This window comes from Ovis canadensis, chromosome 9, assembly GCF_042477335.2.
Source record: "Ovis canadensis isolate MfBH-ARS-UI-01 breed Bighorn chromosome 9, ARS-UI_OviCan_v2, whole genome shotgun sequence".
Taxonomy (NCBI): Eukaryota; Metazoa; Chordata; class Mammalia; order Artiodactyla; family Bovidae; genus Ovis; species Ovis canadensis.
Window position 1 is genome coordinate 32,268,837 of NC_091253.1, and position 27,817 is coordinate 32,296,653.

General features: G+C 44.7%; 1 protein-coding gene across 1 annotated transcript; it reads left to right on the forward strand.

The window, feature by feature from the left end:
• The first annotated feature begins 2,412 nt into the window (after window positions 1-2,412).
• HHLA1 (HHLA1 neighbor of OC90) lies at window positions 2,413-27,381 on the forward strand. Its single transcript, XM_069601207.1, has 15 exons — window positions 2,413-2,491; window positions 3,634-3,693; window positions 4,958-5,017; window positions 7,115-7,195; window positions 7,692-7,775; window positions 8,142-8,225; window positions 12,666-12,749; window positions 12,959-13,015; window positions 13,124-13,216; window positions 16,390-16,653; window positions 18,506-18,751; window positions 19,880-19,948; window positions 23,670-23,826; window positions 26,052-26,134; window positions 27,338-27,381. The coding sequence occupies exons 1-15, from the start codon at window positions 2,413-2,415 to the stop codon at window positions 27,379-27,381; spliced, it is 1,545 nt and encodes a 514-aa protein (XP_069457308.1).
• The last annotated feature ends 436 nt before the right edge of the window (window positions 27,382-27,817 follow it).

Sequence of the window (27,817 nt, forward strand, 5' to 3'; positions counted from 1 at the left end):
CAAAAAGCGAAAGAGAAGTGTCTATTATACAGACGTGCATAATTATTTTTCTATTACGAGAAATGGGGTCTCCATTCACTCTGTATGTTTCTGGTATGATGTGGGGACCTGGGATGGATGAGGAGGAGGAAGCAGGAAAGGAGGAGAAAAGAGAAGAGAACGAGAAAGGAATTAAGCTTCTGAAGTTTTCACTATGTGTCAGAGGTTGCACTTGATTCCCTATTTCATGATCTAATTTAACCTCCACAAAGTATCTCCAAGGTTGCTATGACTCGGTTTTACACGCAAGGCTCAGAGAGGTGAAGGACTACCTTCGCAGCAACTGAAGCACCAGAGAAAAGACTCTCCATCTAGTTTGCCATATTGTCCACCCACCCCTATCTCCAGAGCCCCTTTAATGGAGAAAATTATATGTCCTGGACTCACTGGTCCCTCTCTCTCATCCCCTTTGTCAATGTGTCTATGCAGAATGTACCACAGTTGACCTTGAGTGTGCCTGTCTCCTCCAAGTTACTGAACAGCTTCAGGCAAGCGGCATGTCTGATCTGTTCCTATGTCACCAGCCTGCCCAAGATGACTGGCATATGCATAGAGCGCCTCTATGTGCCAGACACTGGGTTAAATACTTGAGATTCGTATCTTAAATTGTCACAAAGACCTTCTCTCTTATCCCCATTTTGCAGATGAGGAAAACTGAGCTTCAAAGAATAGACAGACTTAATAGACTGAAAGGGCTCTAAGAAAGTCCCAGCCTCTTGCTCCTTTTAAGGCCTGTCTCTGTCCAAGCTGACATCCAAAAGAAATACCATCAAAGTATCTACCAATAATTAGAAAGCAATTTAGAGGACTTCCCTCTAAATTGGTGGTCCAGTGGTTAAGAGGCTGTACTTCCACCTCAGGGGGTGTGAGTTCCATCCCTGGGCAGGGAACTAAGATCCCACCATCCATGTGGCCAAAATGTAATATAAATTAATTAATTTAATTAAATTTAAAAAGGTCCCCAGGTGCTGTTCTCTCTTAAAAAACAAAAAAGCAATTTAAGTGTTTATAAGAATCTTTCAAGAAAATTCCAAAGGAGGTGTTTCCATCAATAGACAACTAAACTTCTTAAAACGGAATTTGCTGTGAAGATTCTTAATTCCTGAGGCAATTTCCCCAAACCTAGTGTAGTTTCTCTTGACTGTTCTCCCCTTCCCCAATTCACCTACCGGCTCTATTCCATTCTTCGCCTCTGGCAAATTGCTTCTCTTTTCAAATCAAGTCTGTACAGCCCATATGAAAGGGTAATACATTCATACCTACACGTGGAGATTGTGTAGTCGTGAAGTAATAACATGCGTCAAGCAGCATTTGTGTGGTGTCTGGCACAAAGAAAGCACTCCATAAATTTCCACCATCCTCTCTATTAGTCTCAGCTTTGCAGCTTTAACCGTCATTTAATTCTGCATAGCAAATTCCCTGACGAATGGCTGGCACACAGTGCTACAGAAAAAGGAAGAGAGTGTGAACACTCATATGGATGTGTGTATTAATACAATTTTCCTATTTATAAGCAGTAGTGATGCTGTATTTGAAGGGTAGTTCCCATCTATGTGCTATGTGCTGTGTGCTGAGTCACTTCAGTCATGTCCGACTCTGCGACCCTATGAACTATAGCCCTCCAGCCTCCTCCATCCATGGGGATTCTCCAGGCAAGAATACTGGAGTAGGTTGCCATGCCCTCCTCCAGGAGGTCTTCCTGATCCAGGGATTGAACCCGCATCTCTTATGTCTCCTGCTTTGGCGGGCAGGTTCTTTACCACTAGCACCGCCTGGCAAGCTCATTTTGCATCTAAACAGTCAGAGAACCCAAGGAAGAAACACTGATTCTCCCTAAATATGCATGCACCCCCCGGGGGCTGCATGTTCCCAGACTTCCTGCAGTTATGCAGGACCACACAAGCAATTCTGGTGGAAAGCTGTCAATAAAAGCAGGCATATCACTTCCTGCCAGAGCATTTAGGAGTCGCGGTATAATCCTCCAACTCTCTCTTCCGCTGCCACCATGAGTCAATGACTAAGGAGGCCACAGGGATGGAGAATGTCCAGAAGGTGAAGCCTCCACCATCCGGGGCACCTGAGTGACCCTGCAGAACCAACCGATGTGCAGCAAGTACAGACTGTAAACAAGAAATCAACTTTTGTGGTTGATTTCAGCCAGTGAGGTTATGGACTTAATTTGTTACCTCTGCATAGCCTCACCATCAGAACCACAGGTGCCTTTTATAGATTGTTATTTCTAGTGATGCCCCATGCAGTGTTCTCAATATTACTTCCCTGGTGGATATTCTGCAGCAAGGTGGTTAGTAATTCAGCTGGTTTCCTCCACATGCTTGTGTTGCTTGCTTCCAGGTGGGCCAGAGTATCACAAACATGCCAGGCTTCCTGCTACGTGGTCCTCTGGTGAGGCTGTGCCTGGATCTCACATGTGTCCTGTCCCTTTTCAACACAGGTGGGTCGAGTCAAAGTCCAAGTGTCTTGGTCTATAAACTCTGTTTGAATATTCATTGTTCTTTAGAGAATTGTAGCATATAGTGTTTCAGCCCAGAATCCTAAATGATCAGATTTACTACTGCCATTAATCAAAATGACAGTAGCAAACTTCCCATTTCTGATTTTGTCCTTTGTCCCATTTATTCTGTTGCATTCAAGTCCCATTTATGCAACAGAATGCTCTTCCCCTCCACAGTGCCCACCCTTGTTCAAAGCATCATCTTCCCTTCGCTGGAGCTTCCAAAACCAGCTCCCTGCTCCTCCTCTTCCTCTTGTCTCTCCATATTCCATTCTCCACTCACCAGCCTAAGGCATTCTCTCAGACATTTCATTAAGCCACTTCCCCAGTTCATCCTTCATTTTCCCCTCCTCCTCCTAAAAAGTATTCAGTGACTTTCTACTTCTTCTCTTTGGGTAGCATCCAAAGTCCTTACATGCTCTACGTGATCCATCCTACCTCCCCAACTCCAGTTCCTACGATCCCTTGTCTCCACCCTTTCTGCTCCATCATGTTGGCCTTCTTCCAGGCTGTAAAATAATACTCTTGCCCATCTCAGACCCTGGGCTGAGACTGTCATCTATACACTGAATACCCCTTGAGCCAGCTTTGTCTCTGCTCTAGTATGCTCACCTTTCAGATCTCAGTGGGGCATCGTCTCCCAGGGATGGCTTTCAGATCACTGAGATTAGATCAGGCTCCCTGTTCCATGCGCTCCAAATGCCCTTCAGCGTAACAGCGTTGTCTGAAATAACATCCGTAGGTCTTCCTTTCCTTCATGTCCGCCCTCCCTACTAGACTATAAGTTCCGTAAGGATGGACTCTGTATCTATCTGTTCCATCATACTCTCCCAGTATCTAATACACACAACGCCTATTAAAATCTAGATGCTTAATGGCATGATGAACTATTAGCATTGCTATAGTTAGTCCATAAATATTTAATGACTAAATTAGTGAATGAATGAGCCAAGTACATGTTGGATTTTAAGCAAGTCCACAATGCAATTTTCTCATCTTTAAAAGGCTTATTTTGGATTAAATTTTCTCTGATATTATGTCTGTGTTATAATTTCTCTGATGAAATCTTTTTTTTACTCTAGTGTCTTCCTTTAGAGGAGAAGCTGAGAAGGAAAATGTCATGATTTTCCTACCTACAACAGGTAAATGAACAGGTGGTCCTTCCTAGGACAAATACAGCTTGATGCTGCTCCTACAAGGAATCTAAAATCTTCAGACTTAAAGAAGCAGAGATGAGAAAGGTGGTTGCCAGAATCTGGGGCGGGGAGAGGAGATGGGAATAGGGTGACTGGCCAGAGGTGGGATTTAGGCATATCACTTAACATTTCTGGACTTCAATTCCTCATCCTTCAAAGGGAGTGATGGATAAGATGACTTTTAAGGATGTTATAAGTTTCTGGGGCTGTGCTTCCATGATACCATTTTACTCATGAAAACTTTTATTCCAGCATCTGGAAATAAACAAGTTAAGAAGGAAAAAGATGGGAGTTGGCTTGGTGCAACAGGTAACTAGACCAGTCCTAAAGCCTGACTCATGCTATAACACAATGACCCATTTTCCAGTTTCTCTGTGCCTTGGTTTTTCCATCTATAAAATGGGCACAAAGCACCCGTCCATTGGAATGTGACATGAAAAGTAATCATTGCAACAATAGTAGTAAATGATGCAGTATGATTAAGTGGCATCTAATCCAAAACAGCTGACCTTTCAGGTCTTGGCTTTGCAGTGATGTCTCCTCCAACCCAGAGAACAGGTTGTGTTCTCTGATAGAGGTGTTCCTAGCATCTTGGTATTCCCTGTTTGACTCTCCTCACATGGGATGACACGTGAGTGTCTCTCCCCCCTCTAAATCACAGACAACAGGCGCTGCAGACGTGGAGACAGGGTCCTTTCTCGTTGGCTTCTTTATACCAAACACCTAGCATTCTGCTTGGCCCTAGGTGAGTGTTTATTGGAAGAATAAAGAGTGAAGGAATGCCTTTGGTATTTGAAGATCTCCTTTGACATTCTCTTCTTTGGCAGCATGAAATTTGCTGAGTGGGCAAGTGACTCCCTCTTCTGGAAGTGGGTTCTGACTATTTATTACCAGGGCTTGGTTGAGCAAATTTAAGCAAGATTCTTCTGCTCTCTGAGCCTCAGTTTCCCAACCCAGAGAAGAGAAGGGGTGGATTAGATGCCCTGCGTGGGAATCCGCTTGTCTATTGATTAAAATGTGCGTTTCTAGAGCACGTCCAGTTCAAGGAGACTAGAACCCCAGGGGTGGGGGAGGGATTGCAGTGCATTCAGTGATGCTGACCTTCAAGAAGTCAGAGGGCAGTTATAATACAGGCCTCCAAGGCCTCTCCAGCAGCGTGGGGTTGGGGTTGAAGGTTCCATTTTTCTTCTGAAGGCTTTTCTCTTCCCAGTGTCCAGCCTCAGAGAAGAAGAGAGGAGAGAAAAGGGGATTGCTTTTCTTGACACTACAGGTGAGTACTCCCCCCCACACACACCCCAGTGCTCCATGAGAGGCCTGGACCACTGAGATCACTTCTCCCACCATTGGACCCCCCCCCCCCATTCCCAACCCCCAATACCAGGGTTTCCCTGGTGGCTCAGATGGTAAAGAATCCGCCTGCAATGCAGGAGACCCAGGTCCGATCCCTGGGTTGGGAAGATCCACTGGAGAAGGAAATGGCATTGTGCTCCAGTATGCTGGCCTGGAGAATTCCGTGGACAGAGGAGCTAGGTGGGCTACGGTCCATGGGGTTGCAAAGAGTCAGACACGACTCTTTAGTGAACAACTAACACTTTCACTTTCACTTCCCAACCCCCACAGCGGGGCTGCAGCGTCTCTCCAACCCTCAGATCGCTTTAGCCACAATTATTTGAACATTAAGTAAGAGCTGAAAACGACACTGTTTGCAAAAACATAAAAAGCAGCATTGAGCACTGTTTCTACCTTCTCACATCTCTCCACTTGGCCGCACGCTATCAATATGTGGGCAGTTGGTGGACGGATGGATGGATGGATTTAGGTACTGATGTCCGTGCTGTGTGTGCGGTGCAAAGTCGCTTCCATCATGTCCACCTCGTTGTGGCCCTGTGGACTGTAGCCCGCCAGGCTGCTCTGTCAGTGGGACTCTCCAGGCAAGAATACTGGAGTGGGTTGCCTTTGCCTTCTCCAGGGCATCTTCCCATCCCAGGGATCGAACCTGGGTTTCTTAGTTTCCTGCATTGGCAGGCGAGGAACAACCCCACATCCAAGGGAGAAATATCAATAACCTCAGATATACAGATGACACCACTCTTATGGCAGAAAGTGAAGAAGAACTAAAAAGCCTCTTGTTGAAAGTGAAAGGGGAGAGTGAAAAATTTGGCTTAAAGCTCAACATTCAGAAAACTAAGATCATGACATCTGGTCCCATCACTTCATGGCAAATAGATGGGGAAACAGTGGTTGACTTTATTTTAGGGGGCTCCAGAATCACTGCAGATGGTGATTGCAGCCATGAAATTAAAAGACACTTACTCCTTGGAAGGAAAATTATGACTAACATAGATAGCATATTCAAAAGCAGAGACATTAATTTGACAAGGGTCCATCAAGTGAAGGCTATGGTTTTTCCAGTGGTCATGTATGGATGTGAGAGTTGGACTGTGAAGAAAGCTGAGCACCGAAGAATTGATGCTTTTGAACTGTGGTGTTGGAGAAGACTCTTGAGAGTCCCTTGGACTGCAAGGAGATCCAACCAGTCCACTCTAAAGGAGATCAGTCCTGGGTGTTCATTGGAAGGACTGATGCTGAGGCTGAAACTCCAATACTTTGGCCAACTCATGCGCAGAGTTGATTCATTGGAAAAGACCCTGATACTGGGAGGGACTGGGGGCAGGAGAAGGGGATGACAGAGGATGAGATGGCTGGATGGCATCACTGACTCGGTGGACATGAGTTTGAGTAGACTCTGGGAGTTGGTGATGGACAGGGAGGCCTGGCATGTTGCAATTCATAGGGTCACAAAGAGTCGGACATGACTGGGTGACTGAACTGACTGACTGCATTGGCAGGCAGATTCTTTACCAGTAGCACCAGCTGAGAAGCCACTAATGTCTGGGAACTATGAAGTCTGAATCTCTGAGGATGAAATCCAAGCATCAGAATTCTAGAATTGAAAACAAAATCTTTCTGGTGAGGCCAAAGGTCAGCCAGGATCCAAGCCTCTGTGTTAGACAATGTCATTATTTGTATTATATAGGACATTGAGAACTCCTGCAATTTCCTGGAGCTGATATATTATATATATGAGCATCCCCTGCCAATCTCTACTCTCTCCACATGCAGAGATATTCCCTAAAATAAGTGTCCCTGTGTTTCACCCAAACTTCTCCTTTCTGCTCTTGCTTGTCATTGTGTATGTCATTAGCTGTCACAGGAACTGTCTTTTATCTTCCAAATCCTTGTGCCCAACATAGAGCGTGAGTTCATGTTCAAACAGGAGGCGCATCTGCCTGAATGCTGCAAATGAGGAACTTTTTCTGGTGCCAAGAAAGGCCTGCTGGTGACATTATCTTTGCATCTCTTTCAGAACTACCTGCAAGGTCAGTTGATCTGTCTGCACTTAACCTCACAGAGCTGGTGAATGGGATGCTGAATAGAGCTTTAAAAGGTAACCATTTTTTTTTTTTTTTTCTAAGCACAATCCAGGTTCATTTTTGTTTTCTTCCTGCCTCACTTCTGGACTTTCCATGACCTGGGCAAGACCCATCTTATTTCTGCGTATCTCAACTCCCTCGTGTTCTGAGTGGAGGATGTGTGTCCTACTTAACTCTTGATGAGATCGAAAACATCCAAATGAAGTAGGAAGCCTGCCAGCATTTCGAGAGCAAGATGAATTCCAAACACAGCACCTGTATAGTCATCTCTAATCATAGCTATATTGTGAGAGAATTGCCAGTTTAAAGATAGATCAAGAAATTTAGTCAAGGGACACGTATTTTTGCATTTGGGGGTTTGCTTTGATTTGATTTTTGTTATTTTCAATGTTTGTTATTTTAGTTTTATTTGTTCATTGTGTTGTTAACCTCTATGATTGATTTAGTAATTTCTATTACTATTCAGTATTGTTGGTGGGCATTTGCTCTTTATCTTGGTATCTTTGGCAGATAGCAAGAACTTCTTCTCTTTGTTGAGTGTCACTTCTTACAGTTCATTCGCCTTCCACAAGTTTTCTGTGGCCATTTATAACAGTAAGTGCTACTGGCTCTTCTTTTATCTTCTATTTTATTGAAGTATAGTTGATTTACAGTGTTGTGTTAATTTCTGCTATATAGCAAAATGATTCATATATATATATGTATATATACATTCTTTTTCATATGCTTTTCCGTTATGATTTATCACAGGATATTGAATATAGTTCCCTGTGCCATACAGTAAGACCTTGCTGTTTATCCATTCCATACTAATAGTTTGCATCCGTCAATCCCAAAGTCCCAATCCATCCTTCCCTTCTCCCCTCGCGAAGCTCTTCTTGGTGTTGAGAATGGTAAGCGATGGACAAGCAGGGCCAGGCTATGTGTCAGGGTTGCTGTGTGCTTCGTTTCTCTTCACAGTTTCCAACCTGAAGACTGTGGACCCAGCCAACTTCCCCACACGGTACTGCTACTGCTTAAACAACCGAACCAATGATTTATCAGGTTGGTACAACTCATCATGAGGCTTGCAACTGATTTTGCTTGTGCCCTTTTAGATAAGTAGAATTCTTTTTCTCCTTTGACTAAAATAAGAAAATGCCATGATATCTATTATGCTTAAATACGTGCACATTCATTGTCCCAGAAATTTCCTTTCTTGGTTTTCTACCAAGAAACAGTTCTATCTGTGCAAAGGGGCAAGAACAAAATGCAGCATTGTTTAAGAGCAAAATCTGAGAATGATCTAAACACCCATCATCAGGAAAATGGTTGAATAGTCTGCTGTATAATGAAATCTTGGAAAGCAGCCATAAACAGCACATAAATATGTGCATGTGACCAGATTTGGTCTCTGTATGGAAATATTTCATGACATTTCCAATTAGAAAAAGGAACTTGCAAAATAAATAACTTGAGTAAAATAGCACTGATGAAAAAATATATGCCTATCTGAACACCGGGTGGGTGATTACCTCCAAAAAGAAGATTAGAGTCTGGGCTTGAAATAGAAGAGTGTTGATTAAGGGAACCTGGTATTGTCTGATTTTTTTTTTTCCAAAGGCAGTATATTCATGTATTTACCATGTTTTCTATGATGTTTTATAATCTTATTTAAACTAATCAGCAGGTCTTAAAAAACATTCTATTCCAATGAATATAAATATGCATTTTCTTTCATATGAATTCATAATATTCATTGAAAAAAAGTACCGTAATTTATTTAATTTATCTCCTCCTGATGCAAACTTTTTTTTACAGTTCTCAGCAATGCTGTGATGAGTACCTGTGTACAATCACTTGGAGTATTTGTCCAATTATCCCTTTATGATAAAGTCTTCAAAATAGAATTGTTGTCTGACAGGACGGGGTCTTGTGATGATTTACATCACTAAACATTCCTCTAGAAACCTTGCATAAGTTTACACTCTGCCCAGTAATGTTTGAAAGTGTGTGCTTTTCCTCACCCTTGTTGACACTGAGTACTTTGGTGTCATTGGTGGTGACATTCATAAGTCATCACCAATTTGATAGACAAAGGGAATTTTCCCCTACTTCCTATTATATATGAAACTGGTCGACATCATTCATCTACATATTGTTAATCAATCAGATAATTCAAATTTTCACCAAAACAAAGAATGTCTTCGAGGCAGTGATAACTGATTTTCTTCCAAGCCTAGGACCCGACTGTGGGAGCAGCGATAAAGGAAAGTTGACAAATGTGTTGAGTAAGAGATGTGTGTGAGAAGTGGTAGAAATTTTCAGAAGAATTGGCGCTTTAGCACAAGGCAGACCTCAGCTTGAATTCAAGCCCTGCCACATACTTGAAGACCTTGGGAAACTTCATCACCTCTCAGAAGCTTGCACAGAATTTGAACTCCATCCTTGGTGTCTGGGCTCCAAAGCCATGCTCATAGCTTCCATGTGATATTAATGTTGTTGTTGTTCAGTCGCCAAGTGTTGTCTGACTCTTCATGACCCGATGGACTGCAGCATGCCAGGCTTCCCTGTCCCTCACCATCTCCCAGAATTTGCCCAAGTTCATGTCCATTGGTGATGCCATCCAACCATCTCATCCTCTATCACCCTCTTCTGCCTTCAGTCTTTCCCAGCATCAGGGTCTTTTCCAGTGAGTCAGCTGTTTGCATCAGGTGGCCAAAGTATTGGAGCTTCAGCTTTAGCATCAGTTCTTCCAAAGAGTACTCAGGTCAATTTCCTTTAAGATTAACTGGTTTGAGCTCCTTGCTTTCCAAGGAACTCTCATTATATGATGTATGTGATATTAATAGTGGACTGAAATTGTGGATTGCAGTTTCTTGGTCTGCTTATGAGTCTCCCCCACTAATCTCAGCTCCTGATGGGCAGAGATGGGGTCTTACACAGTCCTCCAGTGCAGTGATGTCTGGCACATGGTAGACACTCAATGAATGTTAGGTGAATGAATTAATAGCAATGGAGACTTTGAGAAATAGAAAATAGATGGCAAGAGAAATGAAGTACTTCCCCTCTTCAGTTTTTACATTTACCAATGTGCTAGGAACAGACTGGTCTAAACAGACGTAACGAAGGATGCCTGCCTTCTTCGTGGCCAAGTGTCCACTCTGTGTAGGTGCGCCACCACAGCACCCTCCAGGAGACTAACCGTGAACCCATGCAGGCGTGGCGATGGCGTGGCTCCAAGACTCCAGCTCGGATAGGGTAGCGCCTGCCTCCCACTGGCCTCACATGATATATGCATTTCACCAGCTGTCACATTACCTTTTCATACCTCTCTCAGTTCCATATTTTCAATGCTCTGGGTTCTATGTTTTCAAAGCTTGCCCCCAACCCCAGCTCATAACCCTATTACTGAAAACAATCATTTATGCAAGGCATGATGGGAAACTATCCACAGGACCTCAGAAGTGTCTTTAAAAATTCACTGTTTGGGGCTCCTAGAATAAATATTCCTTGTTGTAGAAGCCAAAACCTTGCTGGGTCCTGGAAAATGATAAATGGACAGCAGAGGAGGAGGCAGCTGTATGTGCAGGAAGTGTATTAGGAACTTTCATCGGTCAGTGGCTCCCGCCATATTAAGACTTGTTCAGAATGCACTCAGAGAGAGATTTTTTGCTTGAAATGTGATAAGATTGTCTCCATCTCCTCCCATAAGACTTCTTAACATGGAGGGCAGGAGGAGAGCTTCCTTGTTCTATTTTGTATAGAGTTCTTGTCCCCTTTGGTAGTCTGTCATTTATAATCCACCACTAGATTTGATACCATTTTGAAAATCCAAAGTTACTTAAATTTACATCCCATGTCTGCAGAACTGCTTCCTATCCAGTGAATTTGGTGTTCTAAATCAATGAGATGAAATTGTGAGGTGTAATATGTGAACCGTGAACTTCCTGATGTTCAAGCTGGTTTTAGAAAAGGCAGAGGAACCAGAGATCAAATTGCCAACATCTGCTGGATCACGGAAAAAGCAAGAGAGTTCCAGAAGAACATCTATTTCTGCTTTCTTGACTATGACAAAGCCTTTGACTGTGTGGATCACAATAAACTGTGGAAAATTCTGAGAGATGGGAATACCAGACCACCTGACCTGCCTCTTGAGAAATCTATATGCAGGTCCAGGAAGTAACAGTTAGAACAACAAACTGGTTCCAAATAGGAAAAGGAGTACCTCAAGGCTGTATATTGTCACTCTGCTTATTTAACTTATATGCAGAGCACATCATGAGAAACGCTGGACTGGAAGAAACACAAGCTGGAATCAAGATTGCCAGGAGAAATATCAATAACCTCAGATATGCAGATGACACCACCCTTATGGCAGAAAGTGAAGAGGAACTCAAAAGCCTCTTGATGAAAGTGAAAGGGGAGAGTGAAAAAGTTGGCTTAAAGCTCAACATTCAGAAAATGAAGATCATGGCATCTGGTCCCATCACTTCATGGGAAATAGATGGAGAAACAGTAGAAACAGTGTCAGACTTTATTTTCTTGGTCTCCAAAATCACTGCAATGGTGATTGCAGCCATGAAATTAAAAGACTCTTACTCCTTGGAAGGAAAGTTATGACCAACATAGATAGCATATTCAAAAGTAGAGACATTACTTTGACAACAAATGTCCATCTAGTCAAGGCTATGGTTTTTCCTGTGGTCATGTATGGATGTGAGAGTTGAACTGTGAAGAAAGCTGAGCACCGAAGAATTGATGCTTTTGAACTGTGGTGTTGGAAAAGACTCTTGAGAGTCCCTTGGACTGCAAGGAGATCCAACCAGTCCATTCTGAAGGAGATCAGCCCTGGGATTTCTTTGGAAGGAATGATGCTAAAGCTGAAACGCCAGTACTTTGGCCACCTCATGCGAAGAGTTGACTCATTGGAAAATACTCTGATGGTGGGAGGGATTGGGGGCAGGAGGAGAAGGGGACGACAGAGGATGAGATGGCTGGATGGCATCACTGACTTGATGGCCGTGAGTCTGAGTGAACTCCAGGAGTTGGTGATGGACAGGGAGGCCTGGCATGCTGCGATTCATGGGGTCACAAAGAGTCGGACACGACTGAGCGACTGAACTGAACTAAAGGGAAACAAATCAGAAAAATTACTGATTTTTTTCATTACTCAATACTCTGGTCTTGCACAGCTCTTTGGTACTGGCAGAGAAGGGTTTGGGTGGTGGGGGAAAGGGGGGGATGTGGTGCAGGCAGGCAGGGAAATGGGAGAAGAAAGGAGATTATAGTGGTAGATCCAGAAGTTTTCTGCCTGCTTAAAATAAAGACTTGAAAAGAAACTGGTAATATTAAAAATGGTTGTTAGTATTCCTCAATACACTGAACTAAATCAAACTTGTTAAATTTACTTTGAAAAACCCACATACAATATACTTTTCCTCTCACGTCTCTGAAACTTAAACCGAGCTTCAGAAATGTAACCTCCCTCAATCTGTCTTACAGATTTCACCGCCCTCCTGGTGGACGTCATTGGAAATTCTACCAGCTACCTCACAGAGATTTTTAAGTCAACTTCCATCCTCTCAGGTGTGCCCATCTTGAAAATGCTTGGCAGATACTGAGATTTGGCACTCAGCACAGAATATGAAAAAGCAGGGCTCCTAAATAAGGAGTTAGCCTTGTTTTCCTGTTAACAACTGGAGCTAGAAATTTCCAACTTAATTGTCATTTCAACCAAAGACTTAACAGCTTCAGGCCCATTGCTAAGTCCTGCTGTGTCCTGGTCTGTCTTGCAGTGAGTCAAACGAATGGATCCGACTGCATCTTCATCTGCGTGATGACAGGAAAGTCAGGTGGGCCACCAGCAGCCATTCTTTGACCAGCTCTCTGAGCTGAGAGTTGCACACAAACTCTCCAACAGGTAAGACCAAGATTTGACCCTGTTGGTGTGGTGTCTGCAGGACGGAATCTTTCTGACTTCTGGGAGCTGGTGGAAAAGTCCCCTGTTATCAATTACACATTTACCAGCAACATATCTGGCGTTCTGGGTGAGTGTAACCCTCCCAAACTCCTACAATAGAGTCTCCAGACCAGGGTCCCAGCTAGCAAGCTGAAGATTGAATGCTGCACTCAGGTATTTTATTTAGCTGTATTGTGTTAAAATCAGAGGATTTTGTCACTAAAGTTTTTTTAGATTTCTAGATTTTTTTTTGGCAAAAGACCTGGCAGTCCTGGGTCCTCCCTCCCACCCCTGGCAACAAGCAAATGGAGTTGAGCTGCCATCCGCCCTGTTAGAAGAGACCCCTTTCTCCTCTTCCATAGCCCTCACCTCTCCCTGTTGCCTTGCACTTCTTTTCTCATATAAACTACCTGACTTTTGTAGGTATTTGAATTTGTGACCCTATTGTAAACATTGCCCCTCCGTAATACCTAGATACAATCCAGATACCAGATACCATCCAATCCCAGATACCATCTTCTGCCCCTCCATACTCACACCTACCCATCTTCCTGCGTTTTCTCTGGCACCAGGTGGCATTTTGGGTCACCTTAAAGCTTTTTCTTCTACACTTAGCTGTCATTTCTAGCCGAGTAAAGTTTCTGCAATGTGGTTGATCTTCCAAGACTATTTGCTACTGCTGTGATGATCTTAGTTCAAGTTCTCATCATCCACCTTTACTATGCTGCTAAGTCGCTTCAGTCGTGTCCGACCCTGTGCAACCCCATAGACAGCAGCCCACCCAGCTATCCCGTCCCTGGGATTCTCCAGGCAAGAATACTGGAGTGGGTTGCCATTTCCTTCTCCAGTGCATGAAAGTGAAAGTGAAGTCTTGTCTGACTCCTAGCGATCCCGTGGACTGCAGCCTACCAGGCTCCTCCATCTATGGGACCTTCCCGGCGAGAGTACTGGAGTGGGTTGCCATTGCCTTCTCCATCCAGTTAATCAATCTCCTTTGACCCAGTCTCTTATTTCTCTGAAATATCCATCTATGCCCAAAAGAGTGATAATATGATTGGGTTATATCTTTCTACTGCTCAGAACTCCTAATTCAGCAGCAGAGTGTCTGAAATCCTTAGTAAGGAGTATACATTTCTCTATCATCAAGCCCACACTCATCTACTCTCTTTACATAAATCTCTCGCTAAAACTCTATTGAAACCCCTGCCTCTTCTTGCAGATGGCATACATCTCCACACCTTTGGAATCTTGCTCTTATCCCAGAATGGAACTTCCCTACTTTTCTGTGTTTCAGAATCTAATTTGTCTGTCAATGGCTAGCTCAGCACTGACTCCTCTTTCCAACAAAATCACCTAACCAAAATTAGTCTTCTGTCCTCTGTAATCCTACAACACTCATTTGGACTCTCTGTTACTCCAGGTTGAATCACAGATGACTTCATCTGTGTGTCTCCTCAAGGAATCACACTTGAAGGCAGAGGCTGAGCCTCCTTTAGCTCCACAGTCTGCCTTCATCTTGATGCCTCACACTGTTCCTTGTGCACAGTAGGTTCTTCATCAGCATTCCTTGGAGTGAAATGAAGTTTGCAATCAACCTCCAATTCTACTTCACAAGGCTGCCTTGATTGGTATTTATTTTAGGTAGGGTGTGAGGGTGTGCTAAGTTGCTGCAGTCATGTCCAACTCTTTTATGACCTTATGTACTGTAGCCCACTGGACTCCTCTGTCCCTGGGATTCTCCAGGCAAGAATACTTGAGTGGATTGCCATGCCCTCCTCCAGGGGCTCTTCCTGACCCAGGGATCAAACCCACATCTCTTATGTCTCCTGCATTGGCAGGCGGGTTCTTTACCATTAGTGCAACCTGGGAAGCCCCTTATTGAAGAGCATCTCTTAGTTATGGAAGTTATCAACTTGTGCTTGATAAAGAGATGCAATGGGCCATTGGTGGGTTCCTTTCAGTTCTGAGGACAGATTTGAGGGTTAAGCCAATCTCACTTCTTCAGAGAGTCCTTCCATGACTTTCCACTCCCAGTCTCAATTAGATCTCCCCTTTTGTGCTCTTTCTGTAAAATTTTCCAAGCAACAACTGCTTGGGAAGAGAGAATGTGTTGACCCAAGGTTGATGTGCTTGATGGCAGTCACCTGTCTGAGTGACGGTTTGATTGGCAGGTACTCAGCCCCATGTCTATTCATCTGGGAGCAAGGACCAGGCTTCTAGTGCATGTGGAGGGATGCTGGGCCAGGAGTAAGGCAAGAGAGAGGAAATAAGGTTGCAGGGCCACCTTCTGCAATTGCACTGGTTGTGCCCAACACATAGTTCCCTGCCAAACAGGCAACTAGGGGCTGAAACCCCACCTGTCTGCAGGCTAGCCTTTGTCTACCCAGAGGATGGGACCTTATGGGCTACTGGGAACCTGTCCTGTTCTGACATGGGCCCCCATTCCCTAAGCCACCCTTCCGCCGAGGTAGGCTTAGTGAACACTTGAGTCTCTTCCTCCTTCTCTTCATGGAGCATCCAAGGACACTGTGGGGATCTTCCTCTGAATGAAGCCTTCCTGCTGTCTTTGTAAGGGGCTTCTTGGGTGGCTCAGTGAGTAAAGAATCCACCTGCCAATGCAGGAGATGCAGGTTCGATCCCTGGGTCGGGAAGATCCCCTGGAGGAGGGCATGGGAATCTACTCCAGTATTCTTGCCTGGAAAATTCCATGGACAGAGGAGCCTGGGGAGCTACAGTCCATGGGGTCACAAAGAGTTGGACATGACTGGACTGGCATGCACACACATGCTGTCTTTGTGGGAGACTATCTTTCACGTGTTTTCTTCCTGAGAACCCCTAGTTCCCAGATTTCACCTCTGGCCCCTAATCATACCCCCAGGGCACTTGAGCAAACCTGAGCACTCTCCCAGGGACCAGCGTCAGAGCCACGGAGGAGCAAAGGGCTGCAAGGTGGGCGAGGACTCTGATGGGAGTCAGGTTCTGTTCAGGAAACACGTCAAGCATCTGATGCTTTTGGGTCTGACAGCTTTGCATTTTGGGCACAGGGCTTTTTCCTGCAGTGTTTTCAGAGCTTGATATTTCAGCTTAGTTTCAGCTCACTCAAGGAGAAGCCCTCTTCTTGGTGATGTCAGGTACTGTTCCAAGTGATTTTGAAGCTCTGTATTGTGTATATTTGCCGTCCAATGACCTTCCAGTGGCTCGACAGTTCTTTGTGTCCAAAATATCAGCATAGTAAAGCTGCTCTTGACTGTCTCCTTAAATGCGCAGCTACCAGGGCGTCAGCCCTGACTTCACAGCTCACACCCACAAGCCAGCAAACACTACCAAGGATGAGCCCCCCACGTGGAGCCCAGAGGCCTGGAGTGTCCGCTCTGAGGACCTCTTCTGGGACAGACACAACGCCTCCTTCAGAGGAAGAGCAGGCCTTGAACACAAACATGCTTCCTGAGCCTCCCAGCAGAGCCACACCCAAGGCCACGGCCAGAGCCACAGCCACCCTGGACATGGCCTCTCCCACCCTCCTGGCCTCCGGTAAGGCTTCTCACCCTCTCCTCTCCTGTCTTGTTTGCCCACCCCGCACCCCAGTTCCCTCTGGGCTGAGATAAATAAGTGAAATCCTTCCTTTATCCCTTCTCCACCAACCCCTTTCCTCAGCATCCCTTAAATAAGAAATGTGAACCATTTTGGGTCTAATACGTATAAGCAAAGGTGACAAACATCACTGGCATAATGTCTTTCTAATGTTTATTTTTATAGCTTTTTACATTTTGACGTAGTTCAACATTCACAGTTGCAAAAATAGTACAGAAGTTTCCTGGTGCACTTCATGCAAGCATCCTCCAATAGTATCTTACATAATTGTGTTATATTGTAACATCAGGTATTTTTATTTCAGCAGAGCAGTTGGGAATATCTCTCCTGAAATTCGCACACTAATGAAATGAAATGAACTCAGTATTTTATGGCAGGCAGGATTAGGCTGGATAATGATGCCCAAGGATATGTTAATGACTTGATGTCAGTGTAAAAACTGCTGCCAATGACCTGCTGAGAAGTTCTTCCTTTCCCATCATGTTTGTGGACACTAATCAGTGGTATTACCACTAAAAATGTAAAAGGCATGCTAATCTTATTTGGAATAAGATACAACTGAGATAACTCTTTCATTAAAAGACAGTTATGCCTCAATGAGCTCCAACACTGGACTGGAGTCACCAGAATTCATGCATTCATTTACTTGTCAATGCATGTATTTAATATCAGACCACAGGCTAGCTGTTAAAAAAAACCCCACAGCTCTATAAATGTTCTCTTTCCTTCCTGAGCTCTCAGACCTCGGAGAGAGGCATAGGCAAGCAAACTGATCAGTTGTTATTCAGCCTACAAAGAGCTATTATTCTAGAGAACCCAGAGAGAGGCTCCCCTGAGAAGGATGAGAATTGATAAAATGTCAGGCAGGCAGGGAAACAAAACTGAGGAAAAGGAATCAGCTTCTCTAACTAGAAAAGTTTGTAGTAATATATCTGCACCTGGACAGTTATACAAGAGAAGAAAACTTTCTGGTATAACATGAAAAAAGATGTGATTGCAGGTGGCAAGGGGAATCATAAAATACCTAGCTATCACCCTAACAGGGAAAGTGCTAGTTTTATGTAAGAAAAACTGCGTAAAACTTTAACAGGAGTAATAAAAGCATGTTTAAATAAAGTGATATATCATGTTCTGGATGAGAAATCTGAATATTTTTAAAATGGTAACTGTTTCCAACTTAACTTATAGAGATAAGATCCTCCCAGGAGTTTAGTTTTGTAAAAACTTGAAAAATAATTTTTTTTTATTCCTACCATGGGAATGAGCAAGTGAAAACCATCTGACAAGTTTTGTTTAAAAGATCAACAAGAGAAGACTTGTCTTAATAACCACCCTGTGATATTGTCAGGCTGGCATCATCATCACCACCACCTCCATTTTAATGGTAAAGCTAAAAGGAATTTGATAACTTGCCCCACAATTCATAGCACAGAGGAGCGGGGAACAGAATTTACATCTCCAGGTCTCCTCACCTTAAACCTTGTAACCTTTTCACTATGCCACATGATTAGAAATGTATTGCTTAAATTTCAGAGCCCACCATCCCCTAGACACACACTCTAGCTGATTGTTTAGTGACCTAGGAATTTGGAGAATTTTTCCCTTACTTGGTAGTTAGGAAAACGAAGTTTAGTTTGGTCCCCTTATTCCAGTTCAGGACAGAGCTGAAATCCCTAGACAATCTATATTATACGTGCACATTGCATATACCCTTTGATTATATCTCAATGTCTTGTCAATTTCACATCTGAGTCAAGGCAGTCAAGCATGCACATGCCCTGTTACCGTGCAGCTACTAGGAAGGTGGCCAGAACTCCACGGGTGACGGCCCACAGACAGGCACAGGCTTCCACTCTACCCACGCCCTGGGCTCAGGTCACCAGCGAGAAAACTCCTGGAGGGCCTCCCTGGGAGACCCTTCCCTCCTTGCCTACATCTCCTAAGGCCGAGGAGACTATGAACACAAGGAGCCTTGCCCAGCCTCCTGCCAGGACAGCAGCCACAGTTGGCAGCCCGATCCAGACCAGCCCGGCCTCAGGTAAGAGAGAATGCCCACTCCTCCCTCCACTGTTGCTGTTGTTTAGTTGCTGAGTCACACCCGACTCCTTTGTGACCCCATAGACCGTAGCCCACTCGTCTCTGCCAGACTCCTCTGTCCACCTGTCCATGGGATTTCCCAGGCAAGAATCCTGGAGTGGGTTGCCATTTCTTTCTCCAGGGGATCTTCTCGACCCAGGGATCAAACCTGTGTCTCCTTCATTGGCAGGTGGATTCTTTACCACTGAGCCACCAGGGAAGCCCCTACCTCTATTAATTACATATAAATATAATGATATGCACATTAAAATATAATCATAATATGAGGATGGCCTGAGCTCTGAAACTTTGTTGTCTGATTCCAATTATGTGTTTGTTTATGTATTTATGTGTGTATGCATGTGTGTGTAATAAATATACACAGAAAATAAAAAATAGACTGAAAAGAAATTCACAGCACATTAACCTTGACTGTATCTGGGAAGCAGAGAGGATTTTGATTTTTCATCACTGTGGTGTCATGGATTTTCCATATTTTCTACTCCTGTAACCAGACAAAAGTGGTTTCTGTGCTTTCTAAAACTCTGTTTATTTACTTTTGGCCGCACTGGATCTTTGTTGCTGCTCGGGCTTCTCTCCAGTTGCATGCAGTATGCAGGCTCACTGCAGCGGCTTCTCTTGTGCAGCATGGGCTCCAGGGCGTGCTCCGGCCTCAGCAGTTGCAGCTCCTGGGCTCCAGAGCTCAGGCTCAGTAGTTTTGGCTCACGGGCTTGGTTGCTCTTGGCATGTGGGATCTTCCAGGATCAGGGATTGTATTTATATCTCCTGCATTGGCAGGCAGGTTCTTTACCACTGAGCCACCGGTGAAGCCTGGTTTGTGAGTTTTTAAAATGACTTCTGATCCCTGTAGCCAGACAGCCCTTCTTCTAGGCAACTGTGTTCAGTGGATTGTAGCATTCTTCACTGCTGCGCTATTTCTAACTGACTTTTGCATCCTCAGTATCCTCCCAGGTACCTGGCTTGAACAGGCAGCAGGGGATGAACAGGGCAGGACCAGTGTCAGGGCACAACTTCTGCTCAGGCACCCTTAGAAGACAGCCAAGCTCACCTCTCCCTCTTCTCATCCCAGGTCCATCCACCCCTGGCACACAGACTCCAAGTCCTACCAAGGCTCCAGCCCCCAAATATCCGCAGGCAGGTAAGAATGTGGCCTTGCAAAGGGCAATGCTATACCCCAGGTGGGAAGCATAGTTTAAGCGCAGTGGCATGAGGCGATGGGGGTGTCTGCAGGCAGACCAAGCTTGCTATTGTACTTTACTGGTTCTAGAAGGAAAAGAGGCAGAGAACTAAGTCTTGCTGTGCTAGTAAATGACCCTGTAATCTTCGTAAATCACTTCCTCTTTTTTGACTACCATTTCTCTATAGATTTGAGAGCTTTTTAAGATGCCATGATTCTCTGGTTGTATGTATAACCCAAGACCACTTCATTTTGACCTTTGTGAGGCCATTGTCACCTATGCAGGTGACCTCCCTGCCGTGTGGACCTTTATACCTGGTGAAGAGTCAGCCTTGATCCCAGGAACCCACCAATTTTCAAGTATGTACCAGCACCCTGTCCCTCCTATAGCTTGTGTTTGTTTTGGACAAAGTTGTATACTATAATAAAAAGAGGTTTGTTTGATAAATTTAGATTTAGACTGCTGGGATTAAATCTTAGCTCTGGTATTTACTGGTGAGGTACCCTCCTGCACTCAATTTCCAGAATTCAGTTTCCTCTGCTGTAAAGAGAGAATGATAATAATTACTGTGGGCACTAAAAATGTCTCTTCTCTGCAGAGTTTTGTATTGAGTAAGATAATGTGTGTGGAAGTGATTTGGAACTGGACAGCACCATATAACTTAATTCAAACAACTTTTATTGAATGAACGCCCATTGAGAAAGTGCTGTACGCTTTGCAAATACAAGCCATTCTTACAATGAGCATGATGTTAGTAGAAAGAGAGGAAGGAGGAAAGGATGACTGCAAAATCCAACCCCTGGGGCTTCCCTGACAGTCCACCGGTTAACACTACGCTTTTCCAAAGCAGGGATGCAGGGGGCATGGGTTCGATCCCTGGTCGGGGAACTAAGATCCCACGTGCTGCATGGTGCTGCCCCCGCTAAAAAAGTGATATTACTAGGATCATACAATATGTAACCTTTAATGCAATTATACCTCAGTTAAAAAGAAAGAAAGAACTTTAACAATAAAAAGAAAAAAGAGGGAATTCCCTGGTGGTCCAGTGACTAAGACTTCTTGCTTCCAATGCAGGGAGCTTGAGTTTGATCCTTGACCAGGGAACTAGATCCCACATGCTGAAACTAAGACCTGGTGCAGCCAAATAAATAAATAATTTGTTTAAAAAGACTGTTACAGTTACTTGAAGAAATTGACAATCATTATTATCAAATAAAATAAGTCAAAGATTTTCATCTGAAAAAAATAAAATGACCCTTAGAAGCTCTTTTACAGCCCATGCAAACTAGAAAAACTTATATTGATGTCATCTAGCCCTATAAATGTTTTAATCTTATTTTTATATCTTTTAAAACATGCTTTTTAAATGTAGGCTATAATGCAGATAGAATAACATTTTTAAAAATTTTAATTGAAGTATAGTTGGCTTGCTGCTGCTGCTGAGTCGCTTCAGTCGTGTCCGACTCTGTGTGACCCCATAGACGGCAGCCCACCAGGCTCCCCCGTTCCTGGGATTCTCCAGGCAAGAACACTGGAGTGGGTTGCCATTTCCTTCTCCAATGCATGAAAGTGAAAAGTGAAAGTGAGGTCACTCAGTCGTGTCCGACTCTTCGTGACTCCATGGACTATAGCCCACCAGACTTTTCTGTCCATGGGATTTTCCAGGTAAAAGTACTGGAGTGAGATGCCATCACCTTCTCTGAGTTGGCTTGCAATGTCACATTAATCACTGCTCTAAGGCAAAGTGGTTCAGTTACATACATATATGCAATATATATTTTTTGTAATATTCCTTTCCATTATGGTTATCATAAGATATCAAATATAGTTGTCTGTGCTATATAGTAGGTCCTTATTGTTTATTGATTTTATATATAAAACTTATATCTCTCAAGCCCTAAAAAAAAGAAAAATTCGATCCCCAGCTGTTGAGTGCCATTAACTTCTGTTCTGTTTGAAAGGCCATCCCTGTATGTACACTTCATTCTTTTTTTTTAACTTTTTATTTTGTATTGCAGTATAGCAGATTAACAATATTGTCATGGTTTCAGGTGAACCGTGAAGAGACTCAGCCAATACATTTGCATGTATCCATCGTCCCCTAGACTCCCCTCCCACCCAGGCTGCCACACAACGCTGAACAGAGCTTTCTGCGCTCTACAGTAGGCCCTGGGTGTGTACTTCATTCTTACGGAATTCAAGAGGAAACCCTGTTCTGGGCTTGCATGGGGGTTTTCAGGACTCCTGACAGAGGTTCAGAACTTGGGGTTTCTGTGGTCTGCGCTGCATTTTCCCAACTTTTGAAGGTCCAGCTCTCTCCTTTGTTTCTGTGGAGCCAGTTTGAAGACGATAGAAACGGATACAAAGCGAGTCTTTCAAAGGTGGTTGAGTTCTCAGGTCCCTCCCACTCCTGGATGCCTTTCAAGACTAGTTTCCTGAATGTTCCTGGACCATCCAGTCACATGTCAACACGGCATTATTAAATTGCTGGACCCTGCACCGTCTCCTTTTTCATATCACCCAAGATCTGCCTTGGCCCTGCTCTAAACCTGCAGTGAATGGTGAATGGGCCTTTCAGACACAAAGATTTGATTATGTTACCATAGGAAATTACAGCCCTTTTTTCTCCAGGTTCTAAAGAAATACATGAGAGGTGCAGATGGGGGCAGTGGTTGGACTGAATTTTAGAAAATGTGTTGGCTGTATCTCTCTGGGTCTCTCCCTGGAGAAGGAAATGGCGCCCCATTCCAGTATCCTTGCCTGGAGAATTCCATGGACAGAGGAGCTTGACAAACTACAGTCCATGGGGTCACAAAGAGCTGGACCTGTCTTCGTGACTAAACAATAACAGTCTGGATCTATATCTGGATCCGTTGTTGTTCTTTAGTCACTAAGCTGTGTCCGACTCTTTTGTGACCACGAGGACTGTAGCCCGCCAGGCTCCTCTGTCCATGGGATTTTCAGGCAAGGATACTGGAGTGGGTTGCCATTTCCTTCTCTAAGGGATCTTTCCAAACCAGGGATTGAACCCACATCTCCTGCATTGGCAGGTGTATTCTTTACCACTGAGCCACCAGGAAAGTCCATCTCTACCCATGTTATCTATCTCTATATAGCTCTAGGTATCCATCATCCCATCCATCTAATGAGGAATGTAAAGTTTCTCTAGGAATTTTCAGGGAGACCATCTCTGATTCCCTCCAGGAATTGGACCCTCACCTTTCTTCCTCTCTCTCTAGGATCTCTCACAGCAGCTTTGACAGTCATGGTGAAGCAAGGCCATGTTTACCTGTTGGTCCAGAGCTACCTGAGACCAGGGGCGAGACAATATTCACCCAGCACAGTCCCTAACAAAGGGAAGAGAAGTGAAGTGAAAGTCGCTCAGTCATGTCCGACTCTTTGCAACCCTGTGGACTGTAGTCCATGGAATTCTCCAGGCCAGAATACTGAAGTGGGTAGCCTTTCCCTTCTCCAGGGGATCTTCCCAATCCAGAGATCAAACCCAAGTCTCCCACATTGCAGCTGAGCCACAAGGGAAGCCCAAGAATACTGGAGTGGGTAGCCTATCCCTTCTCCAGGGAATCTTTCCAAGCCAGGAATCGAACCAGAGTCTCCTGCATTGCAGGGAAGATGCATGCTAAATGCTTGTTGATGTGACTGGTCTGGGATTACATCTTCCAGGGTGTCCTGAGCTGCTCCCTAAGGAGGGGGCTATGACCACTGCTCCCCTCGCGCTGACAGTGCAGAAGCTCAACCCTTGTCTGATGGAGCTGTGCCGCTTCTTCCAGCAATGCCTCTGCACGAGCCAGAAGAAAGATCCCAAGATGCAGGCTGGGAGGTAACCTGAGCCACTCACTACTCTTTGCATCCAGTACTTACAGACTTCTGACCCTGCTCAGCTCCTCTGCAGGCTACTAGGCGGCCAGGCGTTAAATAACTAACACACAGGTGACAGTGGTACCTTGAGGAATGCACTTCCCAGTAGGTCTTCTGCTGTACTGTCACCTTCTCGAGAGCCAGGATGGAACCCCATTCATTTCTGGATCCCCAGAGCCAAGGGGGGTGGCCATGCCACAGTGCAGTCAAGTGTTGTCAAGTTGACTTGCTGCATCTGCTGTTACAAATCTGCTGGAATTGTGTTACATTGTGTTACATCTGCTGGAATAATTGCAGGGGCCTTTGAGCTGTCCTGAGCCCCAGTGCCCTCAGTTCAGTTCAGTTCAGTTACTCAGTCGTGTCCGACTCTTTGCAATCCCATGAACCGCAGCACACCAGGCCTCCCTGTTCATCACGAACTCCCGGAGTTCACTCAAACTCATGTCCATTGAGTCAGTGATGCCATCCAACCATCTCATTCTCTGTCATCCCCTTCTCCTGCCCTCAATCTTCCCCAGTATCAGGGTCTTTTCAAATGAGTCAGCCCTTCCCATCAGGTGGCCAAAATATTGGAGTTTCAGCTTCAACACCAGTCCTTCCAATGAACACCCAGGACTGATCTCCTTTAGGATGGACTGCTTGGATCTCCTTGCAGTCCAAGGGACTCTCAAGAGTCTTCTCCAACACCACAGTTCAAAAGCATCAATTCTTTGGCACTCAGCTTTCTTCACAGTCCAACTCTCATATCCGTACATGACTACTGGAAAAACTATAGGCTTGACTAGATGGACCTTTGTTGACAAAGTAATGTCTCTGCTTTTTAATACGCTGTCTAGATTGGTCATAGCTTTTCTTCCAAGGAGTAAGCATCTTTTAATTTCATGGCTGCAATCACCATCTGTAGTGATTTTGGAGCCCAAGAAAATAAAGTCAGCCACTGTTTGCACTGTTTCCCCATCTATTTCCCATGAAGTGATGGGACCGGATGCCATGATCTTAGTTTTCTGAATGTTGAGCTTTAAGCCAATGCCCTCAGCCTGGTATGATTTACTAGAAGAGAATAATCAGAGCATTTTGTCTATTGTCTAGTCACTAAGTCATGTCTGGCTCTTTTGCACCCCATAGACTGTAGCTCACCAGGCTCTTCTGTCCCTGGAATTTCCCAGGGATTTTCCTTCTCCAGGTAAGTTGAAGGTGATAGAACCTGGGGAATCTTTACTGCCAAGCTCTGCATGAGCAGTTGCTGCTCCCCAGAAGCTTCCCAGATGGCACTAGTGGTAAAGACTCCCTCATCCCAGTTCAGGAGACATAAGAGATGCAAGTTCAATCCCTGGATCGGGAAGATCCCCTGGAGGAGGGCATGACAACCCACTCCAGTATCCTTACCTGGAGAATCCCATGGACAGAGGAGACTGGTGGGCTACAGTCCACGGGGATGCAAAGAGTCGGACACAACTGAGGCGACTTAGCACAGCACAGAAGATACTAGAATCACAGAATGATAGAAATGGAAGCAATTAGAGAATGTTTAGCCCAGCCTCCTTGTATATCAGGTGAAGGATTCACAGGGAAGTGGATTCCCAGAGTCCGACATCGAGCCAGTGATACAACTTGTACAGAAAACTCTTCTTCCTAATGATATGTGTGACCTTTTCACTGAAGCCCTTTGAAGCAATCTCTATAGTCACCACCAGCCAAGAGCAGGATGTTGTCTTGCTAGGTATTGGCTGCATGGTTAACTCTAACAGCCCTGTACTCTGACCACCTCGCACAAAAGTAGATGAATATCACCACTGATCGATCACTTATGGTAATTCTGGCACCGTTGGGGAACTTTTCAAACAGTATCTCCTGTCTTCCGCAGGATACCCTATGAGTGTAGATTCTATTATTGTCTTTTGTTTATATATGAAAAAACTAAGGCTCAAAGAATTAAGTAATCAGCCTGAAGTCACACGTCCTGGCAAGTCCTGATGGTAGAACTAAGAATAAGTCTTTCTGACTCTAAAGTCTGAACTTTTTCCTGTGAGGACTCATTCTCTACCTTTCCTCCCACAGCCTATAAAGATGGAGAGAGAGAATTTTTTGTTGTGAATAATTAGCCATTATGACTTTCTTTTTTAGATGGTTCTCTTCTAATAGCCACAAAGGATAATAATTACTCTCAACTGTGATTTCAATCTTTAGGTATTGTCTTGACTACTATTCCTGGTTTCTGAAGAATGCAACATACATCTGTCAGAGGGTGAAAAGGATATTCCAGTCACACAGTAAGTACACAGCCAGACTATTTTACAAAAAAGGTCTAGAACTCTGCCTTAGCACAGGATCAATAGGAGGAGGTGTAACTCATTTAGTGATCATGAATCCTAGACAAAAAGTCTAGGGTTATTTCTGAGTTCCCTTCACCTAACAGTTTGGAGAAAAAAAAAGAAAAAAAAAAGCAGGAGTCAGCCCAGCAAAGCATTGTGTCTTTCCGTGTGCTCTTGGGCAAGCTTCTTCCCCTCTCTGAGTCTCCCCGTAAGCTCTAAAGGCAAAGACAAATGAAACAGGAGATAATTGCCACGTAAGCACTCAAATGCCTGATCAGAGCAAAGTACATACACATGATTCAAGAAAAAGACGGCAGCCTGACCTGTTACAAGTGGGGTGTAGGGTACCCCTATCCTTGTCCTCAGGCATCCTCGGAGGCCAGACATCTTCATTTTAATTTTCACTCCTGCTGACGAAAGTGGTTGACTCCTGCTGACGAAAGTTTGTCAGTTCCCAAAAGCAAAAGTGTGGCCATTTTATTGTTCCATCTTCCTGAACGGTCTGGCCAAGGGAATCTGGCTTCCTAAAAATCACGGAACCAAGTTGAACTCTGAAAAACCCCTGCAAAATTTAACTCAAATATAAGCCAAGTGGTCATATGGCCGTGCATTATATTACAACAGTCAAACAAAAAACAATGCAGCCCTCCAGTCCTCCCCTGTGGCTTTCATTTAATTAATTGATTTATATTTGGCTGTGCTGGGTCTTCACTGCTGTGCGGGCTTTTCCCTAGCTGCAGAGAGCAGGGCTACGCTCCAGCCGCAGTGCGCAGGCTTCTCATTGCAGGGGCTTCTCTTGTGGATCTCAGGCTCTAGGGCACGCGGGCTTCCATAGTTGTGGTTCCCGGGCTCCAAGGACACAGGCTGAATAGTTGTTGCACACGGGCTTAGCTGCTTCATGGCACGCGGAATCCTGCCTGACCAGGGATTGAACCCGTGTCTCCTGCATCTGCAGGCGGATTCTTTACCACTAAGCCACTAGGGACGCCTGGAAAGCGGAGTCTTGATCATTGGACCGCCAGTCCTTGCACGAGCTCCTTCATTCTCTGACATTGACTCTGAGTAACACCCTGTCCAGTGCACTGCCCTGTAGGAAGAGCCTGAGTCAGAATTTATTTCTCTGTAGAATTCCCTTCTCTCTCCTTTTTTTTTTTTTTCCAGCCTTAAAACAAAAATGCCTTGAGAACATCTGCAAGTCTGTTTGAGTCTTGAAAAAGCAACGGGGCCTCACAATACCCGGGGTGACCTCTGTTCACCCTGGCCCCTGGCCCAGGCTGGCGGCATTTGCAGAATTCACCCAGGCTCCAGCTCCAGATCATCAATTAACTGAATGCGGGTCTTCTTGGAAGCAGCATCTCTTTCTCTCCTGTGTAAGGTGTTGAAGGTAGAAGAGCACGTGTTAGAGCTCTCATAGCCAGGGAAGTGATGCCAGCTTCCTTGCCTGCCCTAGTAGCAGCGCTCAAGGCACTGGTGGAAGTCATGGAGACCTAGCAGCAGCGCTCAAGGCGCTCCCACGGTGACTGAGACTGAAGAGGTGGTGTGCAGGGTGTGAGGCTAGCATGAGCAAACCAGCCCAGGCACTGAGGCTCTCAGCACCCAAAGGCACGTAAACTTGGGACTTCAGGAAGATGACGCAAGCGT

Bases quoted from the DNA above. Each gene is read 5' to 3' on its own strand.
- HHLA1 (XM_069601207.1), top strand. From the start codon at position 2,413: ATGCCAGGCTTCCTGCTACGTGGTCCTCTGGTGAGGCTGTGCCTGGAT. The intron at 8,226-12,665 runs GTTGGTACAACT...TCTGTCTTACAG, and splicing joins CCGAACCAATGATTTATCAG to ATTTCACCGCCCTCCTGGTG. The intron at 13,016-13,123 runs GTGGGCCACCAG...TGGTGTCTGCAG, and splicing joins CGTGATGACAGGAAAGTCAG to GACGGAATCTTTCTGACTTC.